Source organism: Ischnura elegans, chromosome 13 (assembly GCF_921293095.1).
Source record: "Ischnura elegans chromosome 13, ioIscEleg1.1, whole genome shotgun sequence".
Taxonomy (NCBI): Eukaryota; Metazoa; Arthropoda; class Insecta; order Odonata; family Coenagrionidae; genus Ischnura; species Ischnura elegans.
This window is the reverse complement of record NC_060258.1, coordinates 15076197-15098254: the sequence shown is the minus strand read 5'-3', so window position 1 is coordinate 15098254 and position 22058 is coordinate 15076197. Positions and strand designations below refer to the sequence as shown.

The 22058-nt window shown below is 39.4% G+C and overlaps 1 protein-coding gene across 2 annotated transcripts in view; it reads right to left on the bottom strand.

Annotated features, from left to right (window-relative positions):
* The window catches only part of LOC124170271, a 91808-nt gene that overhangs the window by 38773 nt on the left and 30977 nt on the right, over positions 1-22058 (bottom strand). For both annotated transcript variants that reach the window (XM_046548977.1, XM_046548978.1), the window contains exons 3-7: positions 17804-18041; positions 13151-13336; positions 11510-12006; positions 9147-9287; positions 2426-2712 (exon numbers count right to left, since the gene is read on the bottom strand). In XM_046548977.1, the coding sequence (XP_046404933.1) occupies positions 2426-2712; positions 9147-9287; positions 11510-12006; positions 13151-13336; positions 17804-18041 (1349 nt within the window). The remainder of the gene's footprint in view (positions 1-2425; positions 2713-9146; positions 9288-11509; positions 12007-13150; positions 13337-17803; positions 18042-22058) is intronic.

The following is a 22058-nucleotide window of genomic DNA, read 5'->3' as shown; positions in this document are numbered from 1 at the left end:
TGACGGTGCATCGCATATCTCTTGTAATAGCGGGGGTAACTCGCTTACTCGCAATACTCGCTTTAACGAGGTTCCACTGTATGTAGCTATGAAGAGATTAGCAGATAGGAGAGAGAAATGGAGAGCTGTGTCAAACCAATCTTAGGATTGTTGACTAATGATGATGATGATGATATTTGGACGTGAGAAAATTGTCTATTCAATGCGTCTTACTAGCATGATGAATGAATTTCATGCACGTTCCCCATTGTTTAAAGACCTGGTTACATGGTACATTAACACGTACAAGGTAATGTACGTTTGCGTGAATGATTTTGGTGGACTGGAAGGGAACATTTACGAATGCATGAACCAAATTAGAACGGGTTCTATTTTCCGTTCATGCATTCGCACAAGTTGGGTGGTTACACGGTACACTTTCATGTTCATTCACGCTTTAATACATTTAGACATTAACCCGTACGTCTTAATGTACCATGTAACCAGGCCTTGAACGTTAACGTTTAGCTTCTATGGTCGAAAGAGGAAGAAGAACACGCGAAAAAAGATGAAAACTGCGAAATGGTCGTCCTCTTCATCTCGTCATGGGCAAAATAATTGATTGGGGCATTTCATTGCATTTTTTATACAGAGAACAACTTCTTCACATAATAAAGAACTTTTAAAAATGAAATTTTACCCAGTACGACCATTCCTTGATTTTTAAAATGGCCAAAGGGTAGATTTCAATTTCAGAGGTTTAGAAGAGTACATGCATATCAAAGTTACGTATACATTAATAAACTTTGCAAAAACATATTTATAAACTTTTCATGTAAGGATATGCTTATTTTGTTCGTCTTACTGAAAATATACCACAAAAACGAAAATCGCCCCATGTAAATGAACGCTATCAAAATGGTGATTTTCGTCTTTGTGGGCTATTTTAAGGAATATGACTAATACCAACATTTCCTTAAATGAAAAGATTGGAAATTTTTTTTTTGTAAAGCATGCGTAACTCTAACCCTTTCGAGACGGCGGACTTTTCGTCTTAGCATGACTGCTGTACTGAGCCCCAAGAGACTCTTCTTTCTCGTGGTAAGGAGTATTTTTGGAGGGCATTCGTTAAGAAGGGTCTCGCTGAACCTTTTTCGACCCCTCCACGCAGGGACTTCACATTATCTCAGAATCCGAGAGTAGTTGTGCTCCCTCCTTTCCGGGTTTACGACCATACCTGCGGCATTGGTTCGCGGTCAACTTATGTATTGCTTATGTGTATTTAGCAAATGGATAATTGTTGCTTGCACGTAAATTGCAGACTTTGAATTGAATTCCTCATTTTTATCTGAGCATTGTCAAATTTTAAACGATGTTCTAATACCATTATTAACGCATTTAACGCAGCAACAATTTCCATGTTGATGTTTATACATAACTCGAGATATAAGTTAATATTTGTCGTCGAATTTCGTTTAAAAATTGTAGACGCTGCTCAAAAGACAAATAATTCAATTCTTAGCGTATATTTCTTGAGAAATGAACAAGTATTTATTTCGAAAATTGACTGTATAAACAATTGAATGACCGCTGTCCCGTACCGCTGAGAGGGGTTCTAAAAGACGAAGGGTCCGGGTACCTGCTCCCGGATTCCGAGAGTTAATCCTAAACCCCGAAGCGTTGGGTCCCGAGACAAAGACGTCGTAAACCCACTACCGTCCTAAAAGGGGGGGGGAGCTAGAAAACGTATATATACAGCTTTCGATCTCCTGGCCAGGTAACTCCCACATGTATATATACGCCCGTCGTCTCCCAGGTCGGGAAGCGTCCACACATATATATACGTGTACAGTAGGGAAAAGGTTAATGTTCATTTATGTCTGCTGTGTATGCACTCTGTTTCTTGATGTGAAAGGGGACTCACCCATTGTCCTTGAGATTTGATTTGATTAAAGATTTGCTTCGTAATAACGAGAGCTTCGTAATAACGTTGTTCGTATTAACGAGGATCTACTGTACATAAAACGTAAAAAGGAATTGGTAAGCCTTTCCTGCCAGTGCCTGTGAGAGAAAAAGGTTAAAAAGAAGGATAAGAATTGCTTAAACCTCTCTGCACGGATAATCCACGACACAGATAACCCACAGCCGGATAATTCAGAGTCTATTGTGTGCACTCTGTTTCTCGATGTGAAGGGGAACTCACTTTTGCTTCGTAATAACGAGGACTTCGTAATAACGTTGCTGGTATTAACGAGGGTCTACTGTAAACAAACATAAAAAGGTATTGCTTAGCCCTTTCCTGCCAGTGCCTGATAGAGGAAAATGTTAAAAAAAAGGATGAGAATAGTTTAAACCTCTCTGCACGGATAATCCAAAACACAGATGACCCACAGCCGGATAATCCAGAGTCTGCTGTGTATGCACTTGGTGTGAGAGGGAGACTCACCCGATGTCCTTGAGCACCTTCTCGACGGCCATCGCCTGCCTCCTGGCCGACACTATCACCCGCTGCTGCTCCTCCTCCTCCTCTCCGTCGCTGCCGCCCTTCCCGGCCGTCGACCCCATCTCCGTGAGTCCCCTCACCTGCAGGGCGTGCGCAGCCGACAGCAGCGAGGGCAGCTGTCCCCTCCCCACTCCAACCTCCCCACAGTACATGAACGCGAGCAGCGACAGCAGGTGGGAAGGCTCGATCCCCTCCAGGAACACCACGGGATGCTGGCAGTAGGGCACGCTCTGAAACAACGACATCATCAAAATTCTCCCAAAATTAACCCTTTCGCTGGAACGATGGCATATGGTGTCTGCCGCCAACAGCTGAGGTAACGTATTCGAAGATGTATAAGATGCACCCTTATTTAAAAGGTCACACACACGGAACAAATGTTTCAACAGTCCACACGACATCACAGCACCACAGTAACTTAAAATGTGGTTTCTTATAGTTCTCATGTTTCATAAATCCAAATGAACAATCATTGAATGCAATTACAAAACATATTTTCATCAAGGAACATCAACAAACGGCAAGCTATTTAGAACATTAAAAGTAAATGTCAATGATAAATAAATGAATGAACGTCAATCAATAAAACATAATACAAAATAAAGCAGAAAAAACAAAAACATATTATTTTAATTCTCGAGTTTCGTAAAAGCCAAATAAGTAATCATTTAACGCATATTACCAACATATTTTTATTAAGGAAAATTAACAAATGGCAAGCTATTTTGAAGATAATAAGTAAATTTCAATGTTTAATAAATGAATGAACGGCAAGCAATCGAACATAATGCAAAATAAAACAGAAACAACAAAAAACACAGATTCTTTTAGTTAACAATAACAACGCAGAAACACAGGCGTGCAAAGCAAAGCAGAAACTAAAGAGGGTGGAGCGAGCGCTACTATTTTCGTTTACTTTTTGACAGTAACGGTGTGGTGTCCTATGGAAACCACCCCAGTTCTCTCTTTTGTTGGCAAAATTTAGTTTAACCTCCCCTATGAAAAAATTGTATAAACCTGTTTCAAAATTTTATACTATTTATACAATTGCCATAAATTGTATAAAATTTTGAAACAGGTTTATACAATTCTTTCATAGGGGCTGATAAAATAATGAGGGCAGATGCAGAAAAAGTTACGCGTGTCATGACCTTCATCTGGGCTAAAAATCATGTGAATTCGCACCTTGCTGGATCAGTCCATTACGATGGTGTATAAAGGGGTATAAACACAGATATAAACACATCATTAAAATGTTCTATTACACTAATAATGGTGAATTATACTCTCAAGGTGTACCACTGAGCCGTGCCAAGAGTTAATAATGTTTTTTCGCATCTGTGCCTGTTAGGCGCATTGCACCTGAACTCAGCTATTCCAATATTGTGCCTGACAGAAGGTTAAGTTATGAATGAAGAATGAAAGAATCTCGTGCAAGACTCTGGCCACGACCTTTAAGATGACCAGTGCATTTTGGGTTTGGGCACAAAATTATATCCTAGCCAGTGCTCAACGCAACCGGTTGCTGAGTATTTCCGGCTATATGTGATTGACTCGCAGACTTAGACAAAAATAAACAGTTATTTCCATCACAAACAATGAATAGAAATCATTTTTACCTCCCTATATTTTATGGAAGTCTTCTTTAAAAGTCTTTCTACTACAATCGTGTATCGTCAACAAGACACAAACTACAGTCAACAGCACGAACTATCTTTTTTAAATGGCATGATGTGCACTTGTAAACTATGCAATTAATAAAAACCACACTTTTGATGTAATGTACCAAAAACAATAAGTAATTTTCTTCCTTATACCGTATAAGCGCGTGTAAGAGGCGCACCTTTTTTCCCAGATATTGCAGCCGAAAATGAGGGTGCGCCTCTTACACAAACTTCTTATCTTCCCCCTCCCCTTCACCGGTCGCAAGTTCAAGGAGAACTGAGTGGCCTTGGTTTTCAGCGTGAGTCAGTCATCTGAAACCCTGGGTCAAAATCAAGCGGCAGGCAGGGGAGTTTTTCCCTTAGTGACGTATTTTTAAAATGCTCCTGTTTGAATTTCTTGCCAGCATCGCGCCGTCACGTCGGAACCCCAGAGGTGAACATTGAAAAGATCGCGCGGGGTGATTCGCTCCGGATCGCGCGCTAAATTTATTGCCACGAGTGGGCATCCTGCGGCATTTATACTGCATATAGTAATATTGGTGTCAAAACCAGCGGTTGAAAAAATTCGAACGAGTGTGCTCATTGTTGGACTTAATGGTGGATAGAAGAAATCAGAAATGCTTATAAGTGAAGAGATTGCCCCGATTGTTGTTCAATCTCTTGGGAAAGCTCATGCTATGTGCCTGTCGTGTTTTGCCTTAACTTTTCCCGCGGTTGCAATTCTATTGCAATACTCCTGCGAGAGCTTTTAAACAAAATTGTTCGTGAGTAGGACAAGCAACGTAGAGCGATGGCGTATGCAAAGAGAGGATCGGAACTCTTTCTACTCCCTCTTATGCCGCCGCAGTTATCAAAATTTCCTCTTTCAAATAGTACTGAAAGAGGAAATTTCGATAACTGTCAAAATTCCAGGCATACGTGTGCAACACCGCACAATAAGATAAAAAAAATGTTTTTTTTCTTTATAGCTTCGATCCTCAAAATAGGGGTGCGCCTCTTACACGTGTGCGCCTCTTACACAAGCTTATACGGTATTTCTCCACTTTTCCTTTGAATACGCTTTGATGTAAACAAATGTTTGTTCATATGGAAAGAAGACGCAAATAAATAGACATTTCAAAAATGACTTTCTAAATTTCCTACCTTATCTTCATCAGTTTTTCGTTTTAATTCCTCCATCTTCTTTTCCAATTTAGATTCTCTTGCTTGCATAAACAAAGGTGTTGCTACGATTATTTGTTTCTATGATTGCTGCGCCACCACTGCATTTTGGTGGCCATTTTATGAACTAATCCCCATACTCAATTTTAATATTAACGAGCGTGATGCGCCCGCTCCAGCTGGCTTCCTCCGCTCTTTTCAATGCAGGTCCACAGAGGGATAGGCGCATTTCTAATTTTAAAATTAGAAAAAAAAGGCAGGGTCTCGCGTACGAATTTAATTGGAATGTTCATGTACAAATTGAGGTCAGAGCACCTCTTTAACCTTTTCCCTACTATACACGTATATATACGTGTGGACGTTTCCTGACCCGGGAGACGACGGCCGTGTATTTATGTGTGAAATTTTGCTAGCCAGGAGAACGAAAGCCATATATATACGTTTTCTAGCTCTCCCCATTTTAGGATGGTCGCGGGTTTATGTCGTCTTTGTTTTGGGACCCAACCCTAGGCAGTTTAGGATTTACCCTCGGGAATCTGGGAGCTGGTACCCGCACCCCTCATCCTTTATAACCCCTCTAAGCGTTAAGGGACAGCGGTCATTCAATGAGGAACTTGCATGGGTCGTAGATTGCTCTAAAAACTATTTTGAATAAGTCAAATGGATACATTAGGTCGCAAAAATACCTTCAGTTTCTCCATTCAGCATCAAAAGAAATAAAAAAATTGCATTTAAAATCGAGAAAAATTTCTCTGAGCCGACCACTGCGCGAAGACACCCGAGCGTTGCCGAGGCCAGGCGTGACGTCATAGGTGCCTAAACAACCGTAGGGAGTTGGGAAATACGCTGAGCGCATGGTGGAAAATTTGTTTTGAGGGAGTATTTAGCCGCTCATCGTCACTTTATTTTGTTCTGTTATTCTTGGGCAAGTTTTCCTATTGCTATTGTGCCTAGATTATTACTTGGGATATTAATAATGCGGCATCGAGATGATGAAGTACAAGCGTTTCACTTCGTATGTTTTAGTGATCAGAAAAATGGATGATAACGTTGCCACTCGTTCGAATAGTACACCTGAAATTCATCTACATCTACATAATAACCCGCAAGCCGCCTAAAAGGCGTGTGGCATGGGGTGTTAGGACACCAGCCTTTTTTTTAGGACACCAAAAATTGATGCCACGACCCTCATGGAATTTGTTAAGACAAATTATTGCTATACGTCGGCGGCAAATCGAGTTGTAAAAGAAACTTTAAATACTGGAGGATAACGATCGTAAGCTGTGCTGTTGAATTTGGCAACACCGAATTAACGGAGAAGGTAGTCCTATCCGTCCTACGGTACGATTTCACAGCAAAACAGTCTGCACACAATCCACATGTGAGATCGCGAATCGGTTCCGCTGCCAACACACACACAAGCTATAACCTATTTCAATAATATAGGTAAATCCATAAATAATATACTAGCATATACCATAAAAATATAGTGGGAAATAGGCAAATACTCTTATCAAAAACTGGATGTCACTGTCACATTCTTATATTCATCACGTACAACTTACAATAACAGAACTCGTTATGATGAAAACAACTATTTATTCACTGATTTAAACCCTTAAATTAGCCCACACAAGTGACACAGGTGACTTTTCTCACTTCTATTCGTTGAAATAATGGAATAACAAACTTAACTCGCAGTTTTTATTTCAATAGCGTGATCGTGAAATGTCATATCTACGGTGAACAACGGAGATTAGCACGCCACTGACAATTTTTACACTACTGTTAGACATTTATCGATAGCGTAATAGCACTTTTTACAATTCAATCACGATGGAACACTGATAACTCTTGGCCGATATTGTTCAACCTTGTCAAACTTTGTGCATTACAACCAATGGAACGGTGATTATTAGTAGTAGCTTAACGGGAGATGTCACGTTGAAAATAACACTATTTTGGCACAAAAATGTTCCTTGCTGTCTCCAATCAGCGAGCAAAAGTTGTATTGACTGGAACTCACCCCATAATACAAGCACAGACAGTCCTAAACGACGAATTCTCCGATACCTACGAATAAACGGATGAATTTATTGTATATAAAAGCTTAGCGGACATTAGTAAACATCAAAATCGTTCTAATTACATACTTAAATGAATGATATGCCGTCGATAACATCAACTTACAATTAACGTATCCCCCTTCCAATGACCGTGGCTCAGACTACTACAACGATGTTATTTAGGTATTATAAAATTTTTGGTTTAACTGCTCCAGTTTTATATTTTATGCCCTTACTCAGATATTAATATTATAAATAATGCAAAATATGAGGGCTTCCAAGCCTCTATCGTCGGATATTTATCTTTAACTATAAAATAATCAACACGTCTAACAAACGAAGCTCTCACAACTGCTAGCAACGATCACAAACAATCACAACAATAGCTTCGCGTGATGTTTAGGCACCTTTGACGTCATCGAGGCTTCGTCGGCAGTGGCTTGGGGGGTGAGGGAGTTTTTCCCGCGCTTTAAAATTCGTTATATTAATCATTAAATAACTCGCGAAGGAAAACTCAGATTTACATGCGGTTTTCTTTGTTGTATTCAGAAAATAATTTTCTGTCCGCCTATGAAATAAAAAAAAATCATGCAAGTTCCCCATTGTTTATCCTGTCAGGTTTCGAAATAAATATTTGTTCATTTCTCGAGGAAAATAAACTAAGAATTGAATTATTTGTTTTATAAGCAGCGTTTACAATTTTTAAAAGAAATTCTACGATAAATATTAACTTATATCTCGAGTTATGTATAAACATCAACACGGAAATTGTTGCTGCATTAAATGCGTTGATGTAGCTGGAGAAATGTCTCTTCATGCATCGTTTGGTTTTCTTACGCATTCCCCACCAATCGGCGCTATCAATGGCAGCCTTCGCCACTCCCTCCGTCCGCCTACGACTCGTGGCATCACGATGGAGTGCTCAGGCCTTGTCTCTCGGTGGTCGTGTCCCAGCGGGCTTCCCCCGCTCTTTTCAATTCAGGTCCACAGAGAGATAAGCGCGTTTCTAATTTTAAAATGTAGAAAAAGAAGGCAGGGTCTTACGTACGAATTTAATTTGAATGTTCATGTGCAAATTGAGGTCAGAGGACCTCTTTAAACACAACATTTTTAAGTAATTACACTATCCTCTTTTAAACGCACATGATGACTCATACTTACGTATCAACAGGAGACTTGAATGTGGAATCAGCCGCATTTTGATAAAAGTTATTTAAAGAATGCGAGATATTGTTGCAAATGAACAAATGTATCAGTTTGTGCGCCGTAAATATCAGGAATATTTACAGTTTTTTTTTCCGTTTTTTGTTGTTTTTTTTAAATTATTTAAAAACCAATTTTAGGAAACAATAACAATATTTAGGAAGTAAGATATGCCGTCGCATGTTCCCTGATAAATTCTGTGCATTTTGGTACCTCATTTGGTTGCATATAAGTTGAGAAAAAGATAACTATACAGTAGAAATAATATAGAGGACAGACTGATAAATAATTGGAAATTTATAGTTTTCATAATTTTTCCTGGGGTTTCAGACAATTTTACAGGGTTTTCATAAGACTTTTTGCCGTATCTCGTCTCGTTCACCCCTAACATTGGTATGAGTGAGTGTTCGTTAAGGGGCTTTATAGTGTATAGATGCTCTGTTAACGGCCAAGAAGAGGCACTACCAAGAACCAGGTACCAGAACAGACACATCTCTACTACATACGTATGAATGAACACTATATCCATCATAAACCATGCAAAATAAAGTGAGCATCGACACAACTCACCTTGAACATCCTCTTAAAGTAAGGACTGCACGCAGACAGAACGACCCTGTGTGCCTTCACATGCATGCCCCCACACGCAAGCGTCACGTCCACAAAGTCTTCGTCGTCACGCAAGGTTCCAAACTGCGATGTAATGTTTGTCTACAGGAGAAAAGAAATGCAAACATATAGAAACAATCAGACCATTAATTAGGAAATAGTTCTCAGAAATACACAGGCTGAGCAACGCAAATGAGCATATTCTGAACCAATGGCGTAACTAGGAATACGCTTTGGGGGGGAGGGGGAATGCGATGACTCGGGGTGGCGACTCTCCCCCATCCACCCCCACCCTCCCCCCCTCTCGGCAACTTTGAAAAATGACATGCCTGGAAATACATTTTATATAATTTTGGCACTAAAAATATAACTTCAAGCAGATGCAGTTATTACATGTCAAAACTAAACAATAGTTTTAAATAATGCTTTTGTTTGATCTATCCATATTATCCGGGTTTTCACCGCATTCGTTATTCTTAAGTGACAACGGTTTCGCTGACAATGCAGTCAGCATCTTCAGGTCGAAGGTGAAACTTGGAAAATTTTTTCGCCTTTTATAGGCATAAAATTTTCCGCCTTATATAGTCGGCGGCGGCTGCTGATCAGCTGCTGCTCTCTCATTGGCCGGTTGTCCATCTCTCATTGTTGGTGGTCGGAGAATCCTCTTCCATGCACTGTGCAGGCTGTAGCCTTGATCCCTGTTGGAATTCACGGGCGTTTTCACTATCTCAATAGCTTCTCTGATCAAGCGAGGGAAGTACTTATTCTCTTTAGCTATTATCCTGGCGTCTTCAAAGAGGATGTTATGTCCAGGTTCACTCCAAGCATGCTCAGATATGGCTGAGAGTTGGTGCTGCTTGTTTTTAGTAGCCCTTCGATGTTCTTGCAATCGGACTTTCATTGATCTGCAGGTCTCGCCAATGTAATAAAAAAAAATTTCCAAGTTTTAACTTCGACCTGAAGATGCTGACTGCAATGTCAGCGAAACCATTGTCACTTAAGAATAACGAACGCGGTGAAAACCCGAATAATATGGAGAGATCATCTAATCAATGCCGCGAAAATCTTCGAAAATACAATGCTTTTATTTCTCCGTGGCTTTGGGAAGGAATACATGCTCCCATAGTAATGCCCCTGGTATTAACTATGGCTATAACAAACACTTTTAATTTCTCCTGGTGAACACTATTGATGAATTTAACATACAGAAAGGATATAATAATTAATAACCCCTTGGAGTTTAGGTTTATGAATGAAATGCAAAATTGTTTGCCGACGCTGTGACAACGATCTCCATCAGGTCTATGAATAAGAATGGTTACAATGGAATTAATGAGGGCATGAAATATTTTACTGTTTTTTTACAATAATAAAATAAAAATATGAAAAGAATGGGGTAGTTTCCTTCATCAAAGAAAACGAAAGGCATTGATTGCGATTCGTTACCCACCATTAGTGTATTCATTATATACAAGTTATTTGGTTTAAGAAATCCCAATTAAGACGAATGTTAAATGGTCACTTTTAATCGCATTTGAAAAAGGCCAAATTGGCGCCATTGCGATGCCACTCCACGTGACGTCACAGGGACCTAGTTTTTATACCAGTAGATAGGAGTTATGCATCGTCTGAGATTACCAATACACGCATGAGGCACAGAGCTCAGGGAAACATGTCTTAATAATCACCCATTAAAATTGCCTATGGTCGGAACGTTTCCGTCGTTTGATAGGGTATTTATAATCCTTATTTAAGCCAAGCGCTACATGCTAGCAGGGTACTATGCTACCTGCGTTGTATCAGCGCTCAAAGCCTCACCCCAAGGTCACCTCACATGCGGCAGAGGGAACCAGAATGACGACACATGGAGTTTTCCCAGCATTCATACTTAGCCGTCCCGTTTTGGCGTGCTTGAAAATTTTCACTTTCCATTTAATCGCAAAAAATAGATATCGTCATTTAAAAATCTAAAAGCGTGAAATGCACACTCCAGGAGTAATAATCTTTTGATTTCGGCAACAAAAAAATAATAGGAAACCACTCTATTCCTGTATGATCTTAGGTTTTCCCGGCGTAACAGTTGCAGAAAAGTTTCTTGGGTTTTCCACCGGTTGATGTCGTCCATGTCTCCCGACGTTTCGATCCGCTACTTGCTGATCATCCTCAGGGGATCTTCTGAATAAGATTCCCTGAGATCAGATCTTTCAGAATAATCAACATCAGCTGGTGGAAAACCAAAGAAACTTTTCTGCCACCCTATTCCTGATTTTACGGGTCGATGGATGCCCTGCGCAGTGGATTCAACCCCCTCCCCCCACACTTACAAGGAAGTTGTTCCAACGCAGGCAAAACTGCTGCTCATCTTCCGAGACCGCAGCGGTGTCATCCTCCGCACGCTGCTTCCTCGCTTCTTGCGCCCTCCTCGGATTCTCCCTCTCGTCCTCCGATGACGAGATCGAAGAGGCCGACGCGCACGCATTCAAAGCTTTCCTCCTGGACTTGCGCCTGCGTCTCTTGCGCCAATGATCCCCCGCAACTTCCCCATCCTCCACCTTGCTCTTGCCAACCTCTGCGTCGCTACCGCTGCACTCAACGCGCCTCTTCTTTGCGCTCCTCTCTGGACACGCAGATTCCTCCGCTGCAGCACGCAATGCGCAAGGCTCTGCACCCGTACCCTTCACCCCCACGTCACCGCTGTTGGTGCCTTGCTCACAGCCGGGGGCCAAAACGGGCGAATCTTCAGTTGAGGGGACTTTCTCCAAAACAGGTGGAATTGCAATATTTGCTGAACTGGACTCGGCATTCAATTCTTCCTTGTCGCCTGAAGAAAGTTTGAGGCATTAGGTACAATCAGACAAACTGTAAATATCCATGTACAGTAAAACCTCTTAACATCGTAATGGAGGGAACCAAAATTTGGGCAATTTGATGTAAGGAGGGAGTTCACAGGAGCAATAACAATTTTCTTCTTCTTAATAAAGAAAAAACCAATCTAATCCATTTTGTAAACAAAAATAAGCCTTCACCAGACATTTCAGTGTCTCTTGACGGTACAATGATTCCCCGGAGCAACAAAGCCTCCTTCCTGGGGGTTACCCTTGATAGCAGTCTAAGTTGGGACAGCCATGTTTCCAGTCTACGTAAAAAACTCTGTGCAGTGTGCTTTTTGGTTCGCTCGATTAGGTCAACAGTGAGCAATGAAGAGCTAATCTCAATTTATTATGGTGAATTCTATTCCCATGTTATTTATAGCATCCTTTTTTGGGGCCCTTTTCCCTGTGCTCATGTTGTTTTTAAAATACAAAAGGAGATAGTGAGATTGACGTGTAGTGCACCCCTTAGAGCTCCATGTCGCCCTCTTTTCAAGAAACTCTCCATTCTCCCAATTCCGTGTGTTTACATGTTGAGTGTGAATCATCTGTGCTAAACGCAATCTTGGTCTGTATGCTACCAACAATAGTATTCACGACCACTACACCAGGAACTCTAGCAATTTACATGTAAAGTTCATCAGAACCAGTAAAACCAGCCTTTCCCCCCTTAACATGGGCCTACTACTATACAACAAGCTTCCTAGAAACATTTATAGCATGGAAAAAATGTCTAGTTTTAAATTCAAGGTGAAGGAGCTCTTTTTGACACATTTATTTTATTCTATTGACGAATATTTAACTATGTAAATATGTTCTTTATGGGTAATGTTTATAATTATTTCCTTAAATGTTTTTTTTTGTAATTAAACATTGACGTGCCATATATCATGGAACATTTATGTACCAATGATCTCCAGGCAAATAAATATTATTATTATTATTATTATTATTCACTATAGAGAGGTTTCAGTAATAGGCACCATTTTTTCATATCCTTTGGAAATGAAAGGTACTACTGTCTTTTAAACCATTATATTTAAACAAACATGCATGCATGAGTGAACATGTGTTTACACCCATCAATCTACTTACCAGAATGGCAGGATGGACTAATGACGACATTCACTCTGCGAGGTTTAGAGTTGTCTTCGGGAGCTTCATCGACCGTATCATTAGCGCAAGCACCATTCTGGATTGCACCCGCCTCACCGCCACCACAATTCCCTACGACTGACTCTTCCTTCGATGCGCCTTCCACGTTAGAATCATCTTTGTGGCCTGAAAAGTGAATATTTCAATTTAAAAAAGAAACAAACATGAATGAAGCTCAAATATACAGGGTGTGCAGAAGCCAATCAAAGCAGATTAATTCATACGTATAATTCTTGGTTTTCCAGGGAAATTTTACAAAATTACAGGTTAATCTTTCACAAAGTAAAGCCTGAAGTTATTAGTTATAATCTTAAGTGATTACTGCAATAGATAGGAATGGTGCCGGATTAACAACAACAAAATAACTGTAAAAATAACGATTTCTGTACCTGATGATGTCGCCTCTGCGACGAAACCGGTCGTCTTAAATAAAACGTGTGGAAAAGTACCATAACTATTTATTGTTTACAATAGATTTTCACAAAGTAAAGCCAGAAACAATCGGGTTGTAACTGCACTTCAAAATACAGGCGGTCCCCGACTTTCGTACACAACGCGTTCCCGAAAACTTGTACGAAAGTCGAATGTACGAAAGTCGAATGTACGAAAGTCGAACTATTGACTTCCATACTAATTAGGGGTTACATTCCAAAAGAGCGGAATATACGTACTAAAACCTTTTTTTTCACGGAATTCATTTCATTTGACTTAATTTTAATAATATGTTAATAAAACTCCTCAAATCATCTAATTTCTTTCATAAATACGCAGAAAATGCAAATAAAAGCTTAAAAAACAAGAACTCTGTTGGCTATCGAGTGAAACTTCCTCTTGGCGTTTAAGTTGACATTCCACTTATTATGTCCACTATAAATAAAAGGACATATCAAGAAGCATAACAAAATGTAGTTGTTGAACCCGCACTCTGGATACCTTTTAATTTTTACACCAAAATTCGACATTTGGCAGGTGACATTCGTGATCGCATATATTTCGGACTTTTTTTTTTAAAAAAAGACAAAAGACAAACGAATTCGTGTGATATTTCGTGCAATATCGTTGCTGAAGGTGTTCACATGAATTAAACAGCATTCAAAGGAAAAACCACAATTAGAAAGAAGATCTTACTAGTTTTATTGAAAGCTATTTGAAGATGTCTAGTCAACTTCTTTTGAAAAATATCTTCAATGAAGGCTTTCTTCTTCTTTTGATAAAGGAGCCTATAGCAGGCAGTCTCTCTCCCAAATAAATCACCAAGATTAGAGTCAACTACCAACAATTCCCTTCATTATATACGTTCGTATTTCGTATTGTTCGCATATACTGCCATTTAAAACAATTGAATATTAGGATGCGCAATAAACATCGCGGGAATTTAAAAAATAATTACAGACCAACGTCCGAATTTAGCGTACGAAAGTCAAGTAAAATGTGTCAATTTTGAACGTACGAAAGTGCGAATTGTACGAAAGTCGAGTGTACGAAAGTCGAGGACCGCCTGTACTCCTAACAAAATGGCTTTTTTAGATCCTTAAAGACTCGGAGCGTGAAACAGCAGCCCCTAATGACCACTTCGGTGAAAGTGTTACTTTCTTAAAATAATTAATTGTTGAATTGGTTAAATGAAATGTACAGTAAAACCTCTTTACATCGTAATGGAGGGGACCAAAATTTGGGCAATTTTATGTACTGAGGTTCACTATAGAGAGGTTTCAGTGATAGGCACCGTTTTTTCATATCCTTTGGAAATGAAAGGCATTACTGTCTTTTAAACCATTACATTTATGTGTTTAAACAAACATGCATACATCAGTGAACATATATTTACTATTTAATAATTACAGAAAGCGAGTGCTATCGCATGATTTTTACTAAGATTCGGGAGAAAATTATGTGATCTTTCTTAATTCACAGTCACTTAAAATCATTGGTATAGTTGGATACCTTTTTTCTCATTTACTGATAGGTATGCTCTCATATGGAACAAAATGGCCACGACTAATGATTAACGTGAAAATTACAGCATATTAAAGGTATATAAGAAAAAAATAATAAGGGTGAAACATTTATTGCTGAAAATGTCATTCCACGTACGTAATCGCAGCTGCATTAATGGTCCCTAGTTGTCTCGGTACGATTCGCGGAGGTAGTTTGGCCATCTCGGGGGTGTCTTCTCGGTATGATAAGTTGAGGTTTTATAATGTAAAGAGGTTCACTACATAGAGGTTTTAGTGTATCTTCACTTTTTTGTATGCATTTAATTTAATGCTCTTCCACTTTTTATTTGAACTCTTCACTGAAATTATAATCGCAGTTATTAATTGCTAATTTAATTAAATATGTTTATTTCCTGATAATGTATTCATAGTTTATTGCCCGTTAAATCAGGGGTTTCAACCATTTTCAATGCAAGGGCCAAAAATCGATTTCACATCATCCAGAGGACCACTATGCTCCACGTCACTTTACCAACACAAAAAAAAACATATTTTCAAAGTGCAATGATCTTCATTGCTTTAAAATTTCAATCAATCAATGCAATTTCTGATATTGTTTCCTTTTGACGAGTGTGTCAATACATATTTTACAGAGTGGGGCACAATAAAATGTTTTCTTTAGCCTCTAGCGGCTGCGGCAAGAAATTAGCCTGTGGGCCTCAGGCTGAAGACCCTTGCGTTAAATCATATATCATTAGAATTTCTTGCTCTCCGATTCTTTGCTGTTAACTTCTGTATTACTGTTGTCGGCTTGTTTAGCTATTACGGATTGTGTTGTCATCTGCTATCATCTTTTTTACTCATTTAAGCCTGGATTACTGTCTCATAGTTTATCTTTCATAATACCTATTTCTATTGTGTTATTGTACTGTCAGTTATGCCATCTTGGCCAATCCTGCCCTGCTTATTTTTGTTTCGGATGATGTAGGGATAAAGGCACGTTAGCACCTTTGAGAGTAAGTTTAATCCGCTGTGGCAAATAAGCAAAGTGGACGAGAATGTCGCGGAGTACAACTGCATGAGAGAAGTGTGTTAGTCAGAAGAGGGCCGCACTAGAGAGAGAAAGAGAGAGAGAGAGAGAGTGCAAACAAGAACTCAGAGAGGTAACTTTGTAGTTGCGTGATCAAGTTGCGTGATGAGTTTCCCAAGGGTCAAGAGCTGGGACAAGAATTTACGCAAGGGCAAACAATTCAACCGTGAAAATCCGCAATATTTTCTAAATTGTAGATGATGGTATTCATTGATGCAATAAATAAATATATACAGGGTGTCCCATTTATCTTGACCACCCGAAATAACTTTTAGTCAAGATGGAAATTGAAAAATGTGTCATGCAAATGTTCTTTAGCCACCAGGGGGACATTAATCAGCATGACTGCCTTCCTTGCAGCTTTGTTATTTACAAAGATATGAACAGCGGTATGTCTTCTTTAAATGGCACCCTATATTTTTTATTCGGCAATTCATTTCCTCTCCTAAAGACTTATTCAAAAACGTAGCTTAGTGGACCATTAACATTAACACAACGTTAAAGAGGATATTCAGGTACGTATCGTACTTGGTTGTTGTCGTATGTGTTACATTGTTGAATAAGTCTTTAGGAGAGGAAATGAATTGCCGATTAAAAGTATAGGGTGCTATTTAAAAAAGACATACCGCTGTTCATATCTTTGTAAATAACGAGGCTACAAGGGAGGCAATCATGCTGATCAATGTCCCCCTGACGGATAATGAAGATTTGCTTGACACACATTTTTGAATTTACATCTGGACAAAAAGTTATTTCGGGTGGTCAAGATAAATGGGAATGGGACACACAAAGACAATACAATAAATAAAAATATATATATATACAGTGGAACTTGGTTATAACGGCATCGGCTGTAACGTCAACTCGGGTTTAACGTCTCATTTTATACAGACCAGACAAAATTGAACATTTTGTATGTTGTACGAAAACCCGTTTATATCGTCAACAAATATTGCGACGCTCGGGTATAGCGTCAAAAATTTTGCTGTTCTTAGGTTGAAAAAGTGGCAGTGTGATTGTATTATGTCCCAAAGTTCATGGAAACCATGTGTGGAAACATCAAAAGCAGAAACAAGACACAAGCTGGACGTTGAGCAGGTGACGAGATGCAACACTTTTGTTTAATTGGTGTCTGGAGGGAGCGGGGGCTGTCCCGCATACTTGGGTCTTATCCCTTTCCACCCCTACATTCTACAAGGTCACTGACACAGGCACACTGCATTGTATTGTTTGTTTCGTTAGTTACGTTAGATCATCAGTCACATCACTACCTACCTCCATGTGAGCATCGCGTATGTTGACAGTTGTTTTATACATCGTTAGTTGTGTTTTGTTTGTGCAATGTCAAGTTTTGGTGTCACACAGATTTAAGGCTGCTTTTTTTATAATGTCACTCGGATATAACGTTAAAAATCTTCAGGTCCCTTTGATGACATTAGAACCACAGCGACACTGTATTTTAAAAAATAAATAAATATATTGAATAAATAGTTATAATAAATAAATAGAATAAATATATAAATTGGTTTGCTGGGGAAACCAACAATATCATTATTAGATGTTTACCATGAGGAGTGGGAGCTGGAATAATGCAGCCGTCTGTCCCCATGCAGCTGCTAGACGGCTGAGGGGCAGAGGAAGGTGCTGCCGATGGTTTGGTGAGGGTCCCCCCCTTGCCGTTCTCCGAGTCAGACGACCCTTTGCTCAGCTCCACCAATCCAATCCTGCCGGCCAGCCCCTCCTCCGCACAGAGCTCCGATGGGAACTGAGACTGGCCGCCATTCTCAACCTTCACCGCTGGAGGCTGAACGGAAAGAGATGTTTCATTTTTAACTTCAACTTTAATCAAATTCAATCGTGTCACGCGAAACATGATGGAACTCCTTCAAGACGGATCAAAAAAGAATAGACAATGGCAGGTTCCACAATTTAATAAATACTGCGACCGGTTTCGAATACATGGTACAGCAAAACCTCTTTACATCGTAATGGAGGGGACCAAAATTTGGGCAATTTTATGTACGGAGGTTCACTATAGAGAGGTTTTAGTGGTGGGCACCATTTTTTCATATCCTTCAGAAATGAAAGGCACTACTGTCCTTTAAACCATTAAACGAGGGTTGTACCAAGAGTACAACCCTCAAGTACAAGTATGGTGAGTCGGAGTCAAGGTGATCACGTGCCGCGTAAGCAACTTCTCCCGGCTCCATTTGACCTGCATGAGGCCGCAGATATATGACAACGAATCTGGTGTTATCATCGAGTTGAATCACCATCGACTTATACGCATACTAGAAAAAAGATTCTCCTTTTTTGGATGACCTCAAAATCCAAAATGTGCCCACAGGAGGCTCATTGTCAAAACTCCGATTGCCATTCTCTTTAGACATACAATAGCACCAGATAAATATCTTTGAATTGACAGCGATATCAACCAGCCGCATGTCGGTATCTGGGCTCCAAGATATCAAAATTACAATGTAAAATAATGTTGTTCCGTTAGGAAAGAATGCTTTCATTCACGATCATGACAGGGGAAACACTTCCTCGGTTCTTTCGCTGTTCCTCCGTGGAAACTGACCTTGGAATGGATTATAAAAAGAATCTTCTAGTGAACTGCACAAATGATATTGGGTCTCTTTTGAAAAGAAAAAGTAGCAGACTGGAAAAATATTGGGCCAACAATGGACTACCCGTAGAGAGTAGAGTTGAAAGGGGCATAAGCCGTCAAATGAAAACATTACGAGGAAACCATCATTGTAGCGGCCCTCGGAGGATAACTCGCGTCATCAGTCGTCACGTATCATTGAAGTTCACGAAGTGAAGGATAAGGTAGTTACAGGTTATCAAGGGATACCTTAGCTCCATTAGATCGGATCTGATACATAGTTTGGATCAGTAGGGGAGCGAAGCATTACGAGAGGACAAATCACCCAGCTTGCGAGTTGAAAGTCCCAGCGCTGCATTTGCGGAAGAAAGCAGTTGAAGAAGCGTTCCCCGGTAGATTCTAATGACTCTTGGTAAACTTTCATGAGAGACTTCTTGTTGATGAGCAGAAATTTGAAGATTTTGATAAAAATTTGCATGAGCCGTTATGAAAAAACGTTAAATCGGGCAAAGAAATCTTGTGCGGGAAAAATTTTTACGACCATAAATGTGGAAAAACGCAAAATGCGGAAACTCTAAATACGGATAATTTTTATATTGTCCTAATAGGGAATGAATTGGGACCGCAAAAAATAAACGCTAAATGCGGAAAAACGTTAAATGCGAAGACGTTAAATCCGGATCCGACTGTATCTAGGAGTAAGCTGAAACAAAGATAATCTTAAGAAATCCTATTAAAGTAGATTACTATACAAGGGTCGCTCAATAAGTCCTTAGAATCTCTAAGAAATTGCTCTCTAAGTATCAAACATTAATGATGACTAGAAAGTAACACTCGTGATTAGTCAGCTGTTAAAGTTTCAGCTATATCTATCCCATAGTTTCATAGTTGTTACTGATTGTAGTGAATAGGGTAGTTTCCTTCATCAAAGAAACGAAAGTCATTGATTGCGATTCATTACCCACCATTACTGCATTCATAATATACAAATTATTTCGTTTTAGAAATACCGGTTTAGACGAATGGCAATGGTCCATTTTTATCCTCATTTGAAAAGGGCCAGATTGGCGCCCATGCGATACCACTCCACGTGACGTCACAGGGACCTAGTTTCTACACGAGAGGATAGGAGTTTTACATCGTCTGAGATTAGCAATGCATGCATGAGGCACAGACTTCAGGGAAACATGTCTTAATAATCACTTAATAAAACTGGCTAAGGTCGGAAAGTTTTCTTCGTTTGATAAGGTATTAATAATCCTTATTTAAGCCAAGCGCTTCCAGCCAGCGGGGTGCTAGGCTACCCGCTAGAAGCCTGCGTCGTATCAGCGCTAAGCCTCGCCTCAATATCACCTCACAAGGCGGCGGCGGGAACCAGAAATATGTCACACGGAGAGATTTCCCGACATTTATACTTACCCGTCGTGTTTTTGCGCGCTAGAAAATTTTCACTTTTCATTTAATTGCGAAAAATTGATATCATCATTTAAAAATCTAAAAGCGTGAAATACGTACTCCAGGAGTAATAATCTTTCGATTTAGGCAATAAAAAAATAATAGGAAACCACCCTATTGTAAAAAAAAGTGTAAATTGAATTTCATGCGGTGATCAAACACTAGTTTTTAACCCTCAATCGGTGACGTGCGGTCTAAAAGACTGCTGCGTTTCTAAAAATATGAATATTTTCAAAATTAATACTTCAAAATATCTATAACTCTCGTTAACTTCATATTTTTGCATAAAAAGGTTACTTCACTCTTGAAATGTAACGTTCCTTTTATTAATTTCTGTAAATTTGCAATTGAAATCGATTAGCGGTAGGTGAGACCACACGTCACTAAATTAGAAAAATCAATGAAGGCAATGCTGGTGGAAATGATTAAAAAAGTTGTTAAAAACAATTCGTAGTGATTTATTAAGCAATATAATTATTTATATTTTGCTAGGAAGCACCTTTAGATGCACAAAGTGGATATTTAAGCACTAGATTTTTCTAAAAGTCATTGCATTGCAGAGTAAATGACCAATCAAGAAGTTTCTGAAGGCGAACGTTAAATGAAAGAGAGTTTTTATTGGAAATGTCACTCATTTTGTAGCATAATGCTAAAATATTTTATAAATGTTAGCAATAATTAGAATAAAATAGTGGTAAATTTCTAGTACCCTTAGCAGGTGGTACACGTATAATGTGCTTTGAAAATTGGAACCAATTGAACCCCGAAATTTCACGCTCTCTCGGCTGGAGCGCAATATTTATTTACGGGCATCTTTCAGCAGCCGGTCTCCTCCTAACTATTTGGGGACAGAACGTCTTAGCGTCGAGTTTTACCGCAAGGAGAAATAACAAAAGCCTAGGAAACACCGAGAGTGAAACGTCGAAATGCAAGTGACATTACTTCTAGATTTGCTCATTAACTCTCGTTAGCTTCATATTTTTGCATAAAAAGGACATTCCACTCTTAAAATTTAACGTATCTTTTATTATTTTCTGTAAAATTTCAATTGAATTCGAATAACGGTCAGTGAGAAGGTACAGTGGAACCTCGTTAAAGCGAGTACGGGCTATAGCGACACCCCCGCTATTACGAGAGATAGCCGATGCACCGTCAATTGACCCTATAATAAGCGTGTTAAAAAATTTTTTATAAAAAGCGTGTTTTTACGAGACCCTTTCGGTGTTGGCTCTCGCCATAGCGAGGGTTTCACCGCCGGAAGACTTTCATGAAGACTCCTTAACCTCTGTAATTGCTAGCGATCTGTTGGAAATGAAGTTAATGGAGTGCTCAGTCTCAAATTTATGTGGTAAACTGTCGTTCGATAAATATAATGATGACGAAACAATGCTTTGCATGATTTTTATTCAGTGCGGCGCTTATAAATTGTTTGAATAGTTAGTCGTTATTTGAGTAAGGAAATTTAGTGATGCAAAAAAACATCGCCTTTCGTCTGGATTTATGCTTACGTTTATCGGATAGATGTTTATCTGTCGCCACTCCTGCTCTGCACCACTCCTGTTCCTGTATATCTGTTCGCAACAGGTATATTGGCTATTATTTGCTCCACCTACGGTATAGCGACAATTCGCTATAGCGAGTGTTTATTAGTGCACCGTGGGGTGTCGTTATATCGAGGTTTCACTGTACGTCACAAAATTAGAAAAATCAATAAAAGTAATGTTGGTGGTCATGATTCAAAAAGTTTATAAAAACAAT